The sequence below is a fragment of the Arachis ipaensis genome, chromosome B10 (genome assembly GCF_059453495.1).
Source record: "Arachis ipaensis isolate K30076 ecotype BB chromosome B10, ASM5945349v1, whole genome shotgun sequence".
In the NCBI taxonomy this organism is placed as follows: domain Eukaryota; kingdom Viridiplantae; phylum Streptophyta; class Magnoliopsida; order Fabales; family Fabaceae; genus Arachis; species Arachis ipaensis.
The window spans coordinates 112,563,419-112,582,363 of NC_142435.1; the positions used below are offsets into that span (position 1 = coordinate 112,563,419).

Here is an 18,945-nt window from a genome sequence, read left to right on the forward strand (position 1 = left end):
CACTAAGAATGATTCAATATCATAGGTTTTGATTACTTATTACAAGTAATGACATCATTTAATTAAAGCACATAATATAAAGTTAAAATCAAATCCAACAATACACATCAGATATTATTAAAGCGCATGATACAATAAATGATATTTATTAAAATTATTTTTTGAATAAATGATATAATAAAATTAAATTAATTAGTTGGTTATCTAACTACTTAAAAATTAATTAGTGTCATCAATGAGATTTCTATCTCTGCTGCCACCTTGACCCAATGTTTTGTGAGTTCAGAAGGGTTCAATACTGCAGGATTTTCATAGCCTGTTTTCCATTCTCTATCTGTGGCGTCAAATGCTAGCACATCCCCGAACAGATCGTAATCCAACTGACACCGGCCATCACACCAAAAAATTTGCCGAAACACTCCTTCTCTGCCCTTTTTAACACTATAGAACAAGTTTTGATCCCTTGCTGCTAGCGTTTCCAAGTAAGCCATTGCAGAGGTTAAATCATCAGGTAATTGTCTTCTTTGTTTCGCAACTTGATTGTGCATATCCTTAATTAAAAAATTAACGTTCTCGTACCCACCACACTGGCTAGCTAATGACCCAAATATGTTTGGCATGCTGATCCCCACCTCTTTCATATGGTTCATTTGACTAATGTCAGGCTCAGTCATTTTCTTGTGAGATCTTAACATTCTTGCTAACTTTGGAACAACAAGCTCATGGTTGTGTTCATCACAAAAATCTCTCACTACCCAACTCTCAGTTACCGCATTGAAGATCACATGAAGTTTACTCATACAACCACATCTTGTCTCTGGTTTTGGCTCCCTAACTCGATTTTTCATGTGGTTCCATTTTTCTAATCTATACCATTCACAAGAACAAACATATGTTTTTTCTCTAACTTTTCCATCAACTATTCTACTCCTACTCTTTCGCACACTGAAGCCCCTCGTTTTGGCATATGAATTATAAAATTCGAATGCCAAGCCAAGATCAGCAAAGTGCAATTGACAAATATTTTCCATAGATAGACCTGAGAAATCGATCTTACCAATATCTTCTCGAGAGTTTATGCGATTGATCCATATCCACCGCATCAAAAGTTGCGTCTTCATCCACATGATCACTAACATTATGCACATTTTGATCACTTGTGTGTCTTTGACTATTTGATACTTCCTGCAATTTATAGCATAAATTAGGTACAATTTATAATCGAATAAGCAAAACTAACCAATAACCATTGAATTTTCAAAAAGAATCACAATACTAATTTCTGAATTTACAAACACACTAAAAAAATCAAACAACAATAACAAATAAAAAATGGAACAAATACCAAATTTAAATAGAAACATAAACTCAGAAATTAAAATTATGAACAGAAATCAAACAACAATAATAAATAAAAAATAGAACAGCATGAACAGAAGCATAAACCCAGAAATTGAAATCAGAATCATAAAAACAAATACCAGATTTGAGTAGAAACATAAACCCAGAAATTGAAATCAGAATCATAAAAATAAATACCAGATTTGAGTAGAAACATAAACCCATAAATTGAAATCATGACTTCAACGAAATAGGTTCATGCTGCAGAACATAAAGGGATAAAAAAATGAGCTAAATAAAACAAGTTCATACCTGAAACTGAGGCTCCATTGAAACTCTTGAAGTGTAGCGATGAAGGGGGAGACGACGCTGAGGACGACGGGAAGACGTGGTGCACGATGAAAGCAGAAAGAACGACGACACTCTGAAGCTGAAAAAGGAATTCTCAAATAAATTGGCAGTAGAGGTGGGTTCTGTAAAAAGGGAAGAGAAAACATAGTGTGAAAACAGGTATCTTAGATAAAAATCAAGAAACACAAACTGTTTGAATTGTGATGTTAGTATATCTCCCCAATTTGCACATCTAAGCTAGGAATCATAAGCTTTATGTGAAACTTTAAATTCTGTATACTTTATCTTACTTCTATTAATATAAAATATAAATGATATAAGATAAAGAAAACTGCTTCCAAAGCTTCTCTCCACCCTTCTATCTTCCCATTTATTTCCTCTTCCACTCATCTAATATGACTATCTACCTCAAACATGCACTATACAATAACTTGGATATGTTCAACTCGGCATATTTTACAGGCAAAATAAAAAAAAAAGGTTGATTTTTTAGAAGTAACCAAAAAACACTAACAAAAATATACAGATAACCTAGTGCAACAAAATATCCAGGATATACATCTTATTAAAATATCAGTAAAGTCATATCAGCCATATTAGTGTAGTCATGAGAATCACTCAGATATATTATCAGATTTCTTTGATATGCTTCCCTCAAAGCTAAAAAACCTGTATATACTTAAGATTGGGTATTATAACATCAAATTAAGCAGCAGTTATTGATTTTTTTTATCAGTTATGCCAACACAATATGGTGTAGATTACAAAATGCACAAGTTTATTGGAACCATCAACCTGAGCTTCCTAGTTCCTACTTCAATAAAGGTCCATTGTATTGTCTCCATCTCATTGTTTATACACGCAGTCTTCAATTATCTATGTTTATTCAAACCACTACAGCATTGAAACCCCCTTCCTCCTCCGAAGCATAAAAAAATAAGAAAAAAGTGTAGCACAATAATAGAGAATTATAATTGCTACATATAACTACTAAATTGACATGAATCTTAGCTACACCAACATGCTTGTAGCACAGAACAGAACAAATATAGCATACAATCCCTGCTTCAGTAATCACTAATGCTCAATTCCAGCCCAAAATAAAAATAAAAGATCACAATATGGCCATCATCATTCAATCACACTCGAACTACTAACCATATAACAAGATGATATATCATCGTTCAATAATACTCTAACTACTAACAATCAAGGATTTGGGCATTTAAATAAAATTACTTGAAAGGAAAGTCACAATTATTGCTTCGCCTTTGGACCCAACGTGAACGCTGGCCTTGATGGATGACTTGCTATTGAACGATCAACGGGGAGGGAGAGCCTACGAACCACAGAGAGATGAATTGGACGGTGACCGCTCCGCTGGACAGCGACGGCGAAGGCTGAGACCAGCGGAGAGTCACGTAGGTGGTGAGTTAACAGGAAAAGAATTTGGGAATTAAGGTACCGTATGGTGAGTTTGGGGGTGGGGCTGTGGAGTGTGGTGAATTAAGGGTTTTATTAGTTAAATTTAAAAAAAAAAAAAATTATGGTAAACATCAAAAAATAATTATTATTATTATTAAACCTTCATGTGGGATATATTTATAATTTATATTTTGTGTTTATTAAAAAAACTCAAAAAATTTGAGCTTACTAAAGACAGACCTTATAATAAACTAGTCATTAATACAAAATATTTTTAATTTAAATAAATAAAAAAATAAAATATAACACAATCAATAAATTAATGATTAACAAACTAATCAAAAACATACTTCAACTAATTTATAAATCAATCCATCAAATATGATTATATCAATAGTCCAATATTGCCTATGTTTGTCAATACTCTATTAAATCAACTCTTAATATTACAAGTAAATGCTAAGAATAAGACTGAGTCTCTAGTCTCTACGCAAAAAATAATCTCAAGTAATTACAAATTCAACTCGGAAAGAGAAAAAAAGAAAATAATAAATGTTAGACAGATATAAATATGGTACAGAAAGGAATTAATTATACTACATGTATATCAAAATTAGCTACAAAAATTAGGGTAAGCAAGGCTTAGATGGTCTACAAGGGTAAGGCACAGCGAAATATATAGCCTAAGATCATTGATAAAGCAAAGGAAGGAGAATTAGGGTTTTGTGGGAGGAAAAGGAAGCGTTGCAGTTGAGTGAAGAACGAGAGCAATGGCGCCGAAGCAGAGAGCAGCAAGGAAGGTCGGCAGGAACCCTGAACTGGTGCGGGGGATCGGGAAGTACTCTCGGTCTCAGATGTACCACAAGAGGGGTTTGTGGGCCATAAAGGCTAAGAACGGTGGCAAGTTCCCCGTCCATGAACCCAAGCCTAAGCCCCAGGCCCTTGCTCAAAAACCCCCTAAGTTCTATCCTGCTGAAGATGTCAAGACTCCTCTTGTCAACAAGCACAAACCCAAACCCACCAAACTCAGGTCTGTTCTTTTTTTTTTCTTTCTAATTTTCGATGTCAAATGTGATAAACAAAATTCTTGATCTGAAATGAGAATTTAGATTGGGATGGTGGCATTCTTGGCTATCTAATTTTACTATTTTTATAAATTGATTGACCTATCTTAGGGTTAGATTATTGATCCAATTGATCTTATATGTTTCATTATTTTATCACGTTTTCAGGGCTAGCATTACTCCTGGGACAGTGTTGATTCTTCTTGCTGGAAGATTCAAGGGGAAGAGAGTTGTGTTCCTCAAGCAGCTTCCTTCTGGGCTGCTTCTTGTGTCTGGTAACTCTTGCTCATTATCCTCAATGAAGTTTCTGTTTATGTTATTGTCTCGGATTTATAGTGAAAAATAGTGTTTTAAATCATATTGAACATTGGCTTTGTGTTTTTGTTATGGGCGAGTATTTCTGTTTTTTCGGATTTTGCTTGATAAGCCTTTTTTTTTTTTTTTTTTAAAATACGTGGATGATGCTTCATTTCTCCCCTATGTCACTTAATTGAATGCATTAGTGCTTGAATTAAGTTGTCCATTGCAGTTTCAAACTTCGGATTTCAACGCATAGACAACATTTTCTCCTTTGATATTGCTTTCCATTGTGTTGTGTATAACTTGTGTCCGAATAAGCTAGCGGATTAATGAAGTTTTTCTCTCCTCTGGTCTTATATATCTTGTTTCCTCAGGACCCTTCAAGATTAATGGAGTTCCGTTGAGACGTGTGAATCAGTCGTATGTTATTGCCACATCAACCAAAGTAGATGTGTCTGCTTGTAACGTGGAGAAATTCGATGACAAATACTTTTCAAAGGAAGTCCAGAAAAAGAAAAAGAAGGGAGAAGGCGAGTTCTTTGAGTCCGAGAAGGAGGTTAGTTTGTATAAATTTCTTGTTTAATTTGTCTTTCTGGCACTTGCAGTTTTTATCAGCATTTGCTCATGTGCTATCTTGCATCAAATGTAGGAGAAGAAGACCCTCCCTCAAGACAAGAAGGATGACCAGAAGACTGTTGATTCTGCTTTGATAAAAGCCATCGAGAGTGTTCCAGACTTGAAGTTTTACCTTGGTGCTAGGTTTTCTTTGAAGCAAGGCCAGAAGCCTCATGAATTAGTCTTCTAGAGGAAAGTAGAGTCTTAGAATTTCTTTTTGATATTCTGTTTTGTGTTAAGACTTGGATCTAATTGTTGTCTTTTGATAATAGACATTTGCGGATCAACAGATTGGTCCAGCGATTTTGTCTTTAATTTTGCATTTGTGGGAATTCATTTGATGATTTTTAGGCTTCAAAGTTGGCATAGTAAAAGGAAACGGATAGAAGATCTTCTCATTGGTTTTGAAAATTATTCTTTTTCATTTTCTAGTGTTGGCCTAGTTACAAAGAAAACACAGGACTTGACTCGTTCGTTGCAACAATGACGTCCTTAAGTTAAATTCACAAAACGTTCAAACCGTAAACAATTAAACTTGTTCCGGCAAGGATACTCTTCGGTGCTATAGGTTGGCTTCACACTGTTCTTGCGGGCAACAGTGCGGGCTCTTGAAGCTTCTTGCGTGAAGTATTCTCGTGAACTTGAGTTAAAAATAGTGATAAAATATAAAAGAAGGATTAATTGGATTTTGGGAGACATAGGTAAATCTAACCAATTATTCAAGAATGTAAAGTTAGAATAATGAGTAGAGGATGAATTGCATGTGCGGTGTATTAGTGGTGGAGCAAGAAAAATGAAAATGAGCATTGTATGGTAGGGTCATGGAGCGGTACTACTGGTGGAAGTGCAGTGGCAGATGAAACATTATATTTAATAAAATTATAAGTGATATGTTTATGAATAGTTTGTATTAATTTGTGTGTAGGCAATATTTGTATTAAAAATTATGATCTGTAAATTGTATTTACTTTTTTTTCGGCAATTTCAAAAGAAATTGATTACCAATCAAATACTTATTCTTCTATTTCGGTCGAGACATGTGCGAACAATCTAAATGTTATAAAGATGCGAATCTATTGTGCTTTTTCAAGTAATAGAGACTAGAGAACAAATTTATAACTTTTTAATTTTAAATGATTATTTTATCTCTAGTATTTCTTTTTCGTGTGTACCAAAACGAGGTTAGATATATAAATATTTATATATCATCTTCTATTAATTTAAATTTTTATTTTATCTCTTGAAGCTTCTTGTATGAAGTATTCTCGTGAACTTGGACCCAAACGTGGTACCTGCAAAAAGAAATATTCAAGTCAGTGAAATATCTTTAACGAGAGCGAATGTCATATGTTGTGTTAGTGATCTTTTGCCCTCTTAACGTCGACCCAAATTTAAGGAGTTAATTATTTTGAACTTGTTTGATCCTACTGAGGTATAACCCGGTTTTACAGATGTATTAGGGATACAGTAAATAGTGACTTGCCGAACTTACGTTTAGCAAGTTGAGCTTTTGTCGTGCAGTTATACCTCGATCATGAACAAAATATATTAGCCCCAAGCTCAATGGACCAAAATTTAAGGAGTTAATTATTTTGAATTTGTTTGATTCTACTGAGGTATAATCCGGTTTTATAGATGTATTAGAGATACAGTACATAGAGACTTGCCGAACTTACGTTTAGCAAGTTGAGCTTTTGTCGTGCAGTTATACCTCGATTATGAACAAAATATATTAGCCCCCAAGCTCAATGCGCGTTACCATTTTTTAAGCTTGGGTTTTTATCGAAACAAATGAAATATTCACAATAATAATAGTAATTTAAAATTTAGTAATTTAATAATGATTCCACCTTGTAATTCGGGTTGCAATAAATTCATGTTTATTTCTCTAGGCAAAATCTGGACTATTCTTTTCATTACAGTATGTGAATAGTTACGTTTTGAATTACCCACTAAGTGGGTGGTAGTGATGCTTTATTGTCGTTTTTATCTTGGAAAAAGACAAAACTCTTGACCTAGGTCTTCTAGACTTCAAAAGGTTAGTTCTCCTGTCCTTGTCTTTTTGTCTTCTTGCTTTGACAATAGGTAGAGAAAAAGAAAAAAGAAAAAGTGGTTGAGGTTAAAAATGAAAATTTCTATCACTGGGTGCATGTTGACATTAAAATGCGTGCTTCTTCTTACTGCGATAACGAGTCACTTCGCGAGCTCAAAGCTCTGAAGTTGATTAAGGATGGTTCGACCATTGGCGTCGAATTTCTCCCTTACGGCAGTGAGAAGAGGGTTTGTGAGAGGAAGGGAGACTAGGGTTATTTTTATATGTATACCCTCTGTTTTACTGAACTTTATTTAAAATTTCCGTTTTTTTATATTAAGTGTAAGGTTCTGACTCAACTCAACTGCGCTCCATCCCAGCTACATCTAAATTCTTGGGCGTTTTTGCGAGTATTTGAGTGTTTAATGGATTTTCTGAAGTTTCTGAAGTTTCTCGTGTCTCTTAATATTTTCTTTTCTTTGTTCCAGTTGAAGGGAGTGCGAAAAGGTTTGTGGGTCAACCTTAGTAGCTTCCCAAATCGTTTTATATTTTTGCTTACCAGGGTAGGCGCCAAATGTTCCAGCAAGGATACTCTTCCGTGCTATAGGTTGGCTTCACACTGTTCTTGCGAGCTCTTGAAGCATCTTGCTCAGAAGTGAAGTATTTTTGTGAACTCGAACCCATGCGTGGTATTTGTAAAAAGGACTCTGACGCTCAAGTCAGTGAAATATCTTTAACGAAAGCGATTTCACCGATGTATTAAGGATGCAGTGCAAAACTCATAACGTTAATATGGTGTCATAGGCTTATGAAACGGTAAATGCAGCCAGGAGCTTCTTCCTCTCACATTTGATTCATCGTCTCTTGCTACAATCTTATGGAACCATAAAGAAATTACACAAATATTAGAACTATTGTCCCCAAGTTCCTCGAACAACCAAGTATTATCCGTTTCCATCCTTCATCTGTTTGAGTTGCATTCATGGCGTATTTACTATCCATCTAAATCTCCTTTGACAATCGATTCCTGAACAAACTGAACACATATGAATGAAATGAAGTGCTTTTAATTAAATTGATATGAATATGATGCGTATTTTAATTAACTAATGTCACATATATTTTTGAGAGACTATAGATGTCACAAATCTTTTTTTTATTCGTTAGATGAATTGGACAGTTCTTACACTATGTACTCACTAACATTATGTTTGGTTTAAGGGAAAATAACAGGAAAGAAAAATGATGAAAAGAAAATGAGAGAAAAGAAAAATTTTTGTGTGGGTCCCACTAAAAAAATTTTCCATCCATTCCAAGCAAGAAAACAAGAAGAGAAAGATTATTTTGTTTGTATTTACAATATTATCCATAGTTATATTATTATTAATAATTATCAATATAAATTTAATTTTAATAATTTTAATATATTATTATAATAGAGATTTATATTTAAACATTATATATGTATTAGATAAAATTATAATATTTTAAATATTTATAAAATATAATAAAATATAAATAAATAAAAATATTTATATTTTACTTAATTATAAGGGTATTAATATAATTTTATATCATTATGATTTTCTTTTTTTTCACTTTTCTTTTCATCTAAACGGAAAAAAAATTTCTCTCTATTTTCTTTCCATTCATTTTTTCTTCAACCAAACAATACACAAATAATTTCACTTTTCTTTCTATTTTTTTTCCTCTCATTTTCTTTCCTCTTATTTACTTTCCTATATCCAAAGCCTAAGAATTTTTCATCCATTAAGAGAATAAGAGGCACCATGATTTACCACTTCAACTAATTTATTTCGATGCAATGAAATATTTCTTTCTGTCGCATGGCGGCAAGTATGAGTTTTTTTTTTGTCAAATTATACCCTAAAACATACACATTTCTTTCCCCCTCTTCCATAAATTTTGGATTTAGATTTTCTAAATTTTAAATTTTACTTTAGAAAAAAATGTGATCTTTTACCATTTATTTTATAATGAGACATAAAAAATATGAAAAAAAATTATTCAATAATAAAAAATTACACTTTACCTTTTAAAATTAAAATTCAAAATTTAGAGATTCATAAATTTCATATATCAACATTTTAGTCATAAGCCAAACATAATTGCCACTGGACCAAGAAAAAGTCTAGCCCAACCAACATTTTCCTTATGAATTGGGCTGTACCTTCTTATGGGCTTCCCAAAAACAAAAAGGAGAGCAGAGTAGTCTTTTCTACCCTAGGACCGTCTTACTGTAAGCATTGGTGCACTCTGCAAGTCTGCATATTTGGGGAGTGGATCCTCTCCAGTGAGAAAAAAATTGGATAGTATCCAGTGTCTAATCTAACCTTTCATTGTTTTCTCTTTCATATTTAATTTTGGTCCCACTTATAGAATTAAAGGTAAAAGATCACACTTTATTCTCTCAAGTGGATTTTTCACTGCAGAGGATCCATTTCCATTTTGTTCTAGCATCTTCTTCCCGTTTTCCAATGTTCTGAAAATCGGACCGAACTGACCGGTCGAACCAATTTAACCGCAAACCAACAACACTAACGATTCGGTCAGACATATAAAACCGGAAATCATAAAACCAAAAAAAAACCATTGAACCGGAAGTGAACCGGCCGATCGGATCGAACTCGAACCCGGCCGGTTTACACCAAAAAGGGAAGCTCATTCGTTTCTTTCTCCCTTTCTTTCCTTCAGTCAGAGAAATCACCCAACCCAACCACAAAACCCTAGCACTGTAAGCCTACACCACCGCCACAAGGAGTGGCATACTGCCGCCGTCCGTCGCACTCAAAGTTCGCCATCCGTCATCTAGCTTCCCTCGTGCTCCAAATCTTCAACCCCTGTTCGCTGTCACCGATCGCGGTTGCTTCCTCGAGCTCGGCGTCCGTCGTCTTTGTCTGCTCAGCCGCGCTTCCGTCGCCGTTTGTTTGCCGTTCACGTTCGCGTCTTCGTTCGCGTTCTTCGCCATTCGCGTTCGCTCGGTGTTCACCGTTCGCGTTCACTCGGTGTTCACCGTTCGCGTTCACTCGCTGTTCACCGTTCGAGTTCGCGTTCGTCTGGAAGCCACGTTGCTCTGCTTCAAACTCTGCCACCAACCCGCGCGCTCCACTCAGCCGTCGAGCTGCTCTCTTTTGTCCCCGCCGTGAGTTCCCTAAACCCGCCACCAGACAATACACTCACACAACACCAATACTCTTCTTCAAACTCTGCAACTTCTGATTTCTATTACAATAAGTAATTATTTGATTTGTAGTGGTTTGGATTTTTTCATAGACTAAATTAAAGTTACAATAGTCATGTTCTCTTCTCTATCACATTGAAATTAAGCTTTGAATTCTCTTATTTTGTTTTAATTTTACCGCACTCAACATGTTTGATGAAATGCTTTAACCATATTTCTGGTTGGTTTTATAATTTCTAGCTTTTAGAAACTTAGTAAGTTGGTTGCATGTGAAATTAGAATAATTGGATCATAGTAATTAGGAAATTTTAGCTGTACAAATAGCATGTTTGCAGAAAACATGTTAGCATGATGATTCCACTTGCATTAGTGAATTTTTTAACTGTTATTGTGAACTTGTTAATTTGCTAATTGTTCTTGTGTTCTTCTGTTACTTTTATTTTTTTTTGTTTTGTTGTGATTTTCTATTCTTGAATTTGTTAAGTTGATTTGCTAAATTGTTGGGCTGCTGTTGTTTTAATTTGTCAAATTGTTTGGTTGCTGCGACCTAATTTGTTGGATTTTCTATTTAGGTCTTGTTCTTGTTTATTTGCTAAATTGTTGTTGTGTATTTGTTGTTTATTTGCTGGATATTGGTGATGATTGTCTTTGAGATTATTTACTATGCAGGTTTAGTGTCATCACTGTTTTGGAATGTTTTATAATGTACTAATGTTTGTTGCTGTTTTGTAATTGCTGGTTGCAGGTTTAGTGTGATTATTGGTTAATGTTTTGGTTTAGTGTTCTCTCTTTTCCAGATTTCCCTTCTCCCTGTATTTCTGCATGTTGCTGAATTGGTAATCAATAAATTTGCCTTTTTGCTGTAACTCGGGACTTTACTAGGATTTGTTAAATTTGTTGCTGTAAATTGTTGCTTCCCAGGCACAGAATCAGAACAGAATGCTCAGTCAGTGTTTGATTGATTGGCTTTGCTCACCGATTGTATTTGATGATAAATTTTAAATTGATAACTTTTAAATTTTAAATTTGCACTGCCCATGTTACTGATTCACTGTTCTCAGTGCTTTTTGTTGTTGTTAATCACTGTGATGAGCTTTGTTAAAATTTGCACTGCCTATATTACTGAGTGTTCTTTCAGTGCTTTTTGTTGTTGTTAATCATTGTGGTGAACTTTGTTAAAATTTGCACTGCCTATGTTACTGATTCACGGATTCATCCCTCTCGTCATTATCATTGGCATGAACTCCGGACCAAAGCCCCAACTCTCTGGATAAAATTGTAATGAAAGCTTATTGGGACTTTTTCTTCTACTTAAGGTATGAATTAGAATGATGAGGCCAAGTTGTGAATACACAAGTGTCAACGGACTATAATATATATTGAATTTGTGACATTAGAAGGGTGTAATAATAACAATAATGGAGTCATGTTACTTGAATATTGAGGTTTAACATTTAAACTCTCAGCTTCTCAGCCCTGTTTGATTCTTCATCTCAAGCAATTGAATCGAATCAACTAGGCTTTCCTTTTCTTTTTCTTTTAGTTGATTCTTAATTTTTCTAATATATGTAACTTTCTGAATCAAGTGGATCAGATTATGTAGTTTTCTTGATTTGGGATATTTTCGAAGACGCATTAGAAGAGTTATTTTATTATTATGTTTGCTATAATAATATTCACATGTTCTGTATGCTTGTGATTGTTTCGGTGTTTACATTTTCTTTCCAAGTCACTTGCTGTGGTTGTTCTTTGAGTTAAGGCTTTGTATGTGTGTGTGAGAATATGTATAATGTTGAATGCTGTTGCATCTAATAGGAGTTCTTGGAGTACCCTCATCTTTGGTCCTTTATAATTTATTTATTATTTTATTCTAAAACGGTTTTTTTGGTTGGACCACCGGTTGGACCGGTTAGACCAATAAACCAGTGAACCAGTGACTAAAACGGTTTGATGACCGGTCCGGTTTTCAGGGCCCAGCTTAAGAGCCAACATGACACATCACAACGCAAGAGAGTAACCATTAATCATCCCGGTATACTTGAAGAGGATTCATCTGAAACTATTTTCTTCTCTTCCTCTGAGCTCATCCTTCAACAATGGCGACCGTGATGCAGAAAATAAAGGATATCGAAGATGAGGTACCCTATGCTTTGTCTCTAATGCTTCCTTCCTTCCTTCCATTGTATTCTCAACGGAACTTGGTTGCACGCCTCGATTCGTATCCGTGAAAGTATAACATTTTTGGACTACAATCTAATCCATAAGTTGTTTTCCTCTGCAGTAGTAGGGTTACTACCGTTTGATTACGAATTACGAAATTTTAAAGCCATATCCTAGGATCCAGTTTTAAGGTGTTATTAATACAAATGATTTATACTTAATATGATTCTTAAGAAGCTCTATGCATTTCTAGAGTTGGAATAGAAGCTGTGCTTAATTGTGATTAATGTTCCTTAATCGGAATTATTCTCGCCAGAAACTTCTAAATTCTATTTTCGTTGGAGTTCATATTTCAGTACATATTGCAACTTCGTCTGATTAGTGATTACGTTCAATAATATTTAAGCATCAAGTAAGATGGGATTGTAATGAATTCCTTGTTACTCAGAATAAGTGAAGTTTTTATGTTTAGGCTAAAACTAAAACAACTAATACTGCGGATACCTCTAAGTCGTAATTCTGGTTGAATATGTATAGATTGAGTTTGAGAGATTGACAGCTACGATAAGGTTTCATATTATTTCTGTGCATGTGCTTTGTTTCCTTTACTCCCTGCATATGGTAATCAAGAACTGAGGAACTGTATTGATTGTTCAAAGCAGCAGCTGTATTTCCATTGTAGTTATTATTTCAAGTATGATCATTGTCATTTTTATGCTGCAGATGGCAAGAACGCAAAAGAACAAGGCTACTGCTCATCATTTGGGCTTGCTGAAGGTAAACATGTTTCTGCATTGTGTGCTTCATCGTTAGATGGGATATGGGAAAGAACGTGATCAATTTCATCCAAGCACTGGAATGATGGGGTCATGTTAAATGAGTTGGTAGATGGGATATGGGACAGAAAGTGATCAATTTCATCCAAGCACTGGAATGATTGGGTCATGCTGAATGAGTTGGTAGAATTTTGTAGGAGTAATTGCTCTAGAGATTGCATTTGGACGTGCTTCTGGTTCATGACTCATGACTCAAACCCTTTCCCTGAAATTCAATTGGAAGTTGTATTATTAGGCTAAGCTCATTCTACTCTTGGAATAGGCCTTCTTGTTTCCACTTTCTAGCTGTTGCTGGATACAAGATTCCTACTGATTTACATATTGATTTATTTATAATTTTGGGTGCATGTAGCTCGTACGCGTATTCCGATTTGGATAAAACATTAAAATATAAGTTGAGAATATTTGAATTGTTTTTTCATCAGCCTTGGGCTCCTATTGTTAACTTGGATACTTTGTTTGAAAGTTTTCTGATATATGATATTGAAGGCTACATGGGTGTTTTCACTTCTGCTTCTATTTGGAATCAACCACCAATAAGATTATTTTTTATTAGAATTATTTTCCTTGTTATCTTTTACTTTTGTATTTCTGTGATTCTATTCTTGCTGCTAGTTGATTTAATATTGTTAAACATATGGCCACTCTGGTACTAGGCTAAACTGGCAAAGCTGCGGAGGGAACTCCTTACTCCTTCATCAAAAGGTGCTGGAGGTGCTGGTGAAGGTTTTGATGTTACTAAAAGTGGTGATTCAAGAGTTGGTCTTGTGGGTTTCCCTTCAGTTGGCAAATCTACTCTACTGAATAAATTGACTGGGACATTTTCAGAGGTAGGAATGTATTTCTATGAGTCTTATATACTGCCATCTTCACTATTTAATTTATTTATATCGCAGTGTGCCAGTGTTTCACTTCTATGAGTTCTACCATGTTTTTGAAATATTGCAAGTGATGTTTCTTTTTCTCTTTCTAAAAAATAAAATAAAATTGCATGGGATAGGTGCATGTCATATCTAGGGTAAGGTTGTTGGCCTATGATATTGAGATCAAGGTTTTTTATCTGGAATCAACCCCTCTGCTTACAGGGTAAGGCTGAGTACATCTACCCTTAGGAGATCCTAATCCGTGGGGACCTTCTGCAGTGGCCCACCATTTATATCTCGAGTTCATTCTATTTTTTTTTTTATCATCTGATCTGATTATTATAAAATGGTATAAATGAGCTGTTACTTATTTTAACTTCTACATTTTGCTATCATTCATGATGTTTGTCAACTATTCTTTGCTTTGGACACTATAATAGTGGTCATTGGCGTCTATTCACGTGTCAACCAGATGCTCCCTTTTTTATTTTAAAAGATAGCGGGCAGCATTACAATTATGAATTATCTAATATGCTTAATAGCTTATGTGAAAGAGTTTCCTGAAGACTTTTACTTGTTTTGGTTTGTGTAGGTTGCTTCCTACGAGTTTACAACCTTAACTTGCATCCCTGGCGTGATCACGTATCGTGGAGCTAAAATTCAGGTGCCACAATATTAGAAAGCTTAATGTTGATGATGTTTTCATCTTTGCTCTTGGTGAAAAATCCCTCATAAGAGGGTTTTCTACTGTTATTGATATCATATGAATGCAACTAGGTTGCGGAGCCATAGTAAATAAAACCATATTTCTTTCTCTTAGGTTTCACTTATAATACTTATCAAGGTCAAGATATTCTGCTTGTGAGCTTTAAAACTTGTGTTACTTAAAGCAAAATCTAGTTGCACTTGAACCTCTTGATTAATTAAGATCCCGTATCTTTATGATTGATTTTGTCTGCTTGCAACTTTATCATCCTACATTTTACTATTTTGATAAATTTTTAATTATTTAATTACATGTGACAGTTGCTGGATCTCCCTGGAATTATTGAGGGTGCTAAAGATGGAAAGGGTAGAGGAAGACAGGTAAAATAAAATTGTTCTAATTGCAATTTTAAGTAGATTTTAGTATAATATATGTCAACAAAATTTCAATGTTGATTAGCCAAATCACGTCTTTTGTAAGTAATTAACTATGTAATCAAAGGTCCTTGTGAAACTTGTAAAAAATTTTCCGTTGATCATCTGCTGAATGCTGTGGTGATATCAATGGAAAACATTTCAGTGTCTAGAGAACCTGTGGTTTTATATTTGGTCATATGGCAGAATTGTTTTTCAAAGATTCTTGATTCTTAATGGCAGTATTTAGAGAACTGTGTATAATTGTAAGCTATGTTTTTGTCTTTTTCTCCACTGGCAGAAACTGTCTTCAGCACCATACATGATTGTTACATATTTAGGAAGATTGATTCAGATTTCGCAAATTTCATTCCATCAAGTTTCTGCACGAGCATTGAATCTTGTATTTTAAAATATTTAATACTTAGTTGTTGTTCAACTAATATAAGTATATTCATATAGATTTGCAATTAATAACTGATCCGCCATGCAACTTGGCACATTCACACTTCGGGAAGTGGCAAAGACACATTTTTATTTTATATATTGCTTGGCAAATGCAGGTTATCAGTACTGCAAGGACTTGCAATTGTATTTTAATTGTTCTTGATGCCATAAAGCCAATAACTCATAAGCGGCTTATAGAAAAAGAGCTGGAGGGATTTGGTATAAGGTAACCAATTGTATTTGAATTGCTCGTGTCATGTACGCAAGTTTCCACTTGTCTCCCCCCCCCCCCCTCTCTCTCTCTCTCTCTCTCTCTCTCTCCCAAAATAAATAAATAAAAAATGCGGGAAGAAGCTTCTTTACTTTGTTTCTCTTTGATTAACTTGTTTACTGATTGACTGTAGGTTAAATAAAGAGCCACCAAATCTGACTTTTAGGAAGAAAGATAAAGGTGGAATCAACCTCACTTCAACGGTTACCAACACACATTTGGATCTTGACACTGTGAAGGCTATATGTAGTGAGTACAAAATTCACAATGCAGATATTACTCTCAGATATGATGCTACTGCCGATGACCTTATAGATGTTATCGAGGGAAGTAGAGTATACATGCCTTGCATCTATGTTGTGAACAAGATTGATCAGATCACACTTGAGGAATTAGAGATATTGGATAAGCTACCTCATTACTGCCCAATCAGGTAATTCTTCATTCAAATCATTGGTCTTGTATGCTAAATATCTCAAACCTTTTTCCCCTAGGAAGCATATTTTTTAATGATCGTTATTTCTTCCATTTCCATAGTCGCCTTAACTTATAGATCATTTATTTATAAAAGTTATATGTTTTTCTGACTTTTCTTTAGTGCACACCTGGAGTGGAACCTCGATGGTCTTCTGGAGAAAATTTGGGAATATCTCAATTTAACTCGTATTTATACTAAACCTAAAGGGATGAATCCTGACTACGAGGACCCGGTAATATTGTCATCTAAAAGAAGAACAGTTGAGGACTTCTGCAATCGCATTCACAAGGATATGCTTAAACAGTTTAAGTAGTGAGCATCCTTTCCCAATCTTGAAGCTTTATTTTTTCATGAAGTCTTGTGACTTTTCCATGTATGCGTTAAAAGCTACTACATGTTCTGAATCATGGTCACCTAAATTTGCATCATAAAACAGAACAATGAACATGCCTCCTCTCCCCATCACCACACTCCCATTCCGATCCCCTTGCCTTCATTTTTTTTTTCTTTCTCTTTCTTCCTCCTCCCTCCCCTGTATCTTTCATTCACCCAATGCTTATATGTTTGCTGAATGATGCAGTGCTCTGGTCTGGGGTTCAAGTGCGAAGCACAAGCCTCAAAGAGTTGGCAAGGTAACCTACTCAATTTACTCCACTTATTTGCTCCCCCCGCAAAAGTTGTATTTCTACTTCTGTTCTTCCTTATTAGTAAATGTTAATACTAAGTGTAATACGCTGTTACATACCAGGAGCATGAACTTGAAGATGAAGACGTGGTTCAGATTATCAAGAAGGTATAAGAAGTTATAAGTGTTGTTGCAAGGTATTCAAGATGATATCTTTTGGAAACATAACAGGGGCATGAGTTGGAACTGAGACTTCCAATCAGTGATTGAAGATCTCTTCGTGATTTCCCCGAGGTTAAATCACACTCAAATTACTTTCCTTTTTCAGTTGGGAGTTGAGTTGAGTATTTCCAGTCCGGAGATGTAATTAAAAAACTCTAGTTTGTGATGTCTCTTTTTGACCATGCCGATACAAATGGATATTTGGGGCTGCTCTTGTAACATGTTTTTGTTTAGATAGATGATTCAGGTGGATATGTTGGTATGTTTTTTGCCGGAAATTCTGAACAAGATACAGACAAACTTTATCCATGTCAAATAGTACGACTGATATTGATATACCTTTTGGAAAGAAAACTAGTACTTTAGCTCTTAATAATATTAAAAGAAATAATTTTTTTAAAATTACGTCAATTGAGTCTGGCCTTGGGATTTTTTTTAAAATATTTATCGAAATAGATAATTTGTAGCATTTTTATCAAAATGTATTTTTTTTTATCTTATTTCGTTTAATACTACAATGTAAATGAGATACGTGAATAATTATAATGTGTATAGTGTAAATGAGATATTTAACGATAAATTTTTAACAGTTATAAAATGATGTGTAACTTTTTGTATTCGTTATTGAACATTTCACTATTTCTTCTTTATTTTTTTCTTTTGAAAATAAACCAAAATGTTTAGTAGCAGTGGATATTTGGTTAAGTGTGTATCTCAATTGTCATATGAAAAATCGGCATAATGAGGTGATATTTGAGTGTAAGAATTCTATTCTGTTACGTACTCGGTGAGCTGAAGAGTCTATATTGAGTAATCTCGGTGGTCGCGGAAGAAGAAATCGGAAGGGTGGGGTATAGGACTGAAGAGTCTATATTGAGTAATCTCGGTGGTCGCGGAAGAAGAAATCGGAAGGGTGGGGTATAGGATGCTAGTACCGATAGAAAATGGAGTTTTTTGGTTTCGTCTGTTTTGTCTCCATGACGACGAGCATGTGCACCTAATATTTGACATCTATAGGAGAATCATGGTGGAATAAGTGATGGAACTTTCTGGTAATGTCGGCGGTGGTGGATCTGAGCAGTCGAACTTTGTGTAGGATGACCCACCTCTCACACCTCCACGAATACACGTGGCTAATCCAGTAAAAGACATAGACGTTGATGGTGAGGACTTAGACGAGGAGTATGTTGCAGATAGTAACGAAAGATGATGACGAGGAGGAATTTGTACTGGAATCCAGAGACTCCAGTCGAGCTATCACGTCGGTATTTTCTGCTGCACCGCACTCAATTTCAATCTTATCATCTGTCTCCAGTCAATATCATATATTAGATCTGAACATGATGCAAGAGAAAAATCCATTTTTCAAATTAATTTAAATTATAAGTAAACTAATTTAACAAATAATTACATACATCTACATTGTAAATTCATTTAAATAAAAACATTTACTTAAGTAATGAAAAATTAAATTAATAAACGTCTGTTTAATTTAATTTAAATAAAAATATTTAAATAAAAAATCATAACCAAATTAATAAACGTGTATATAATTTAATGTAAATAAAATTAATTAATTAAATAATTAATAACA

At 34.5% G+C, this 18,945-nt stretch overlaps 3 protein-coding genes across 4 annotated transcripts; 2 read left to right on the top strand and 1 right to left on the bottom strand.

The window, feature by feature from the left end:
- Positions 1–212: 212 nt before the first annotated feature.
- LOC107621046 (protein FAR1-RELATED SEQUENCE 5-like) lies at positions 213–1,031 on the bottom strand. The gene has a single exon (XM_016323093.1). The coding sequence runs from the start codon at positions 1,029–1,031 to the stop codon at positions 213–215; it is 819 nt and encodes a 272-aa protein (XP_016178579.1).
- A 2,481-nt stretch (positions 1,032–3,512) lies between these two features.
- Positions 3,513–5,449, top strand: LOC107621045 (large ribosomal subunit protein eL6z). The gene is made up of 4 exons (XM_088509491.1): positions 3,513–4,147; positions 4,350–4,456; positions 4,856–5,037; positions 5,131–5,449. Exons 1-4 carry the CDS (start codon positions 3,888–3,890, stop codon positions 5,284–5,286), a joined length of 705 nt encoding a protein of 234 aa, XP_088365617.1. The 5' UTR covers positions 3,513–3,887; the 3' UTR covers positions 5,287–5,449.
- A 3,911-nt stretch (positions 5,450–9,360) lies between these two features.
- Positions 9,361–17,705, top strand: LOC107623659 (developmentally-regulated G protein 3). Of its 2 annotated transcripts, none has more exons than XM_088509498.1 (11): positions 9,361–9,442; positions 12,301–12,468; positions 13,214–13,267; positions 13,983–14,156; positions 14,782–14,853; positions 15,216–15,275; positions 15,872–15,981; positions 16,160–16,459; positions 16,625–16,816; positions 17,085–17,136; positions 17,253–17,705. In XM_088509498.1, exons 2-11 carry the CDS (start codon positions 12,427–12,429, stop codon positions 17,301–17,303), a joined length of 1,107 nt encoding a protein of 368 aa, XP_088365624.1. In that variant the 5' UTR covers positions 9,361–9,442; positions 12,301–12,426; the 3' UTR covers positions 17,304–17,705. The 2 variants fall into 2 exon arrangements, with proteins under 2 accessions (XP_088365624.1, XP_088365621.1); XM_088509495.1 differs by lacking the exon at positions 9,361–9,442 and adding an exon at positions 9,827–10,291.
- Positions 17,706–18,945: the final 1,240 nt, after the last annotated feature.

What these genes read in the sequence shown, in the direction of transcription:
- LOC107621045 (XM_088509491.1), top strand. Translation starts at nt 3,888, where the DNA reads ATGGCGCCGAAGCAGAGAGCAGCAAGGAAGGTCGGCAGGAACCCTGAA. An exon ending in CCCAAACCCACCAAACTCAG is followed by an intron (nt 4,148 to 4,349) that starts GTCTGTTCTTTT and finishes TCACGTTTTCAG; the next exon opens with GGCTAGCATTACTCCTGGGA. An exon ending in TCTTTGAGTCCGAGAAGGAG is followed by an intron (nt 5,038 to 5,130) that starts GTTAGTTTGTAT and finishes CATCAAATGTAG; the next exon opens with GAGAAGAAGACCCTCCCTCA.
- LOC107621046 (XM_016323093.1), bottom strand. Translation starts at nt 1,031, where the DNA reads ATGGAAAATATTTGTCAATTGCACTTTGCTGATCTTGGCTTGGCATTC.
- LOC107623659 (XM_088509498.1), top strand. Translation starts at nt 12,427, where the DNA reads ATGGCGACCGTGATGCAGAAAATAAAGGATATCGAAGATGAG. An exon ending in GAAAGGGTAGAGGAAGACAG is followed by an intron (nt 15,276 to 15,871) that starts GTAAAATAAAAT and finishes TGGCAAATGCAG; the next exon opens with GTTATCAGTACTGCAAGGAC. An exon ending in AGCCTCAAAGAGTTGGCAAG is followed by an intron (nt 17,137 to 17,252) that starts GTAACCTACTCA and finishes GTTACATACCAG; the next exon opens with GAGCATGAACTTGAAGATGA.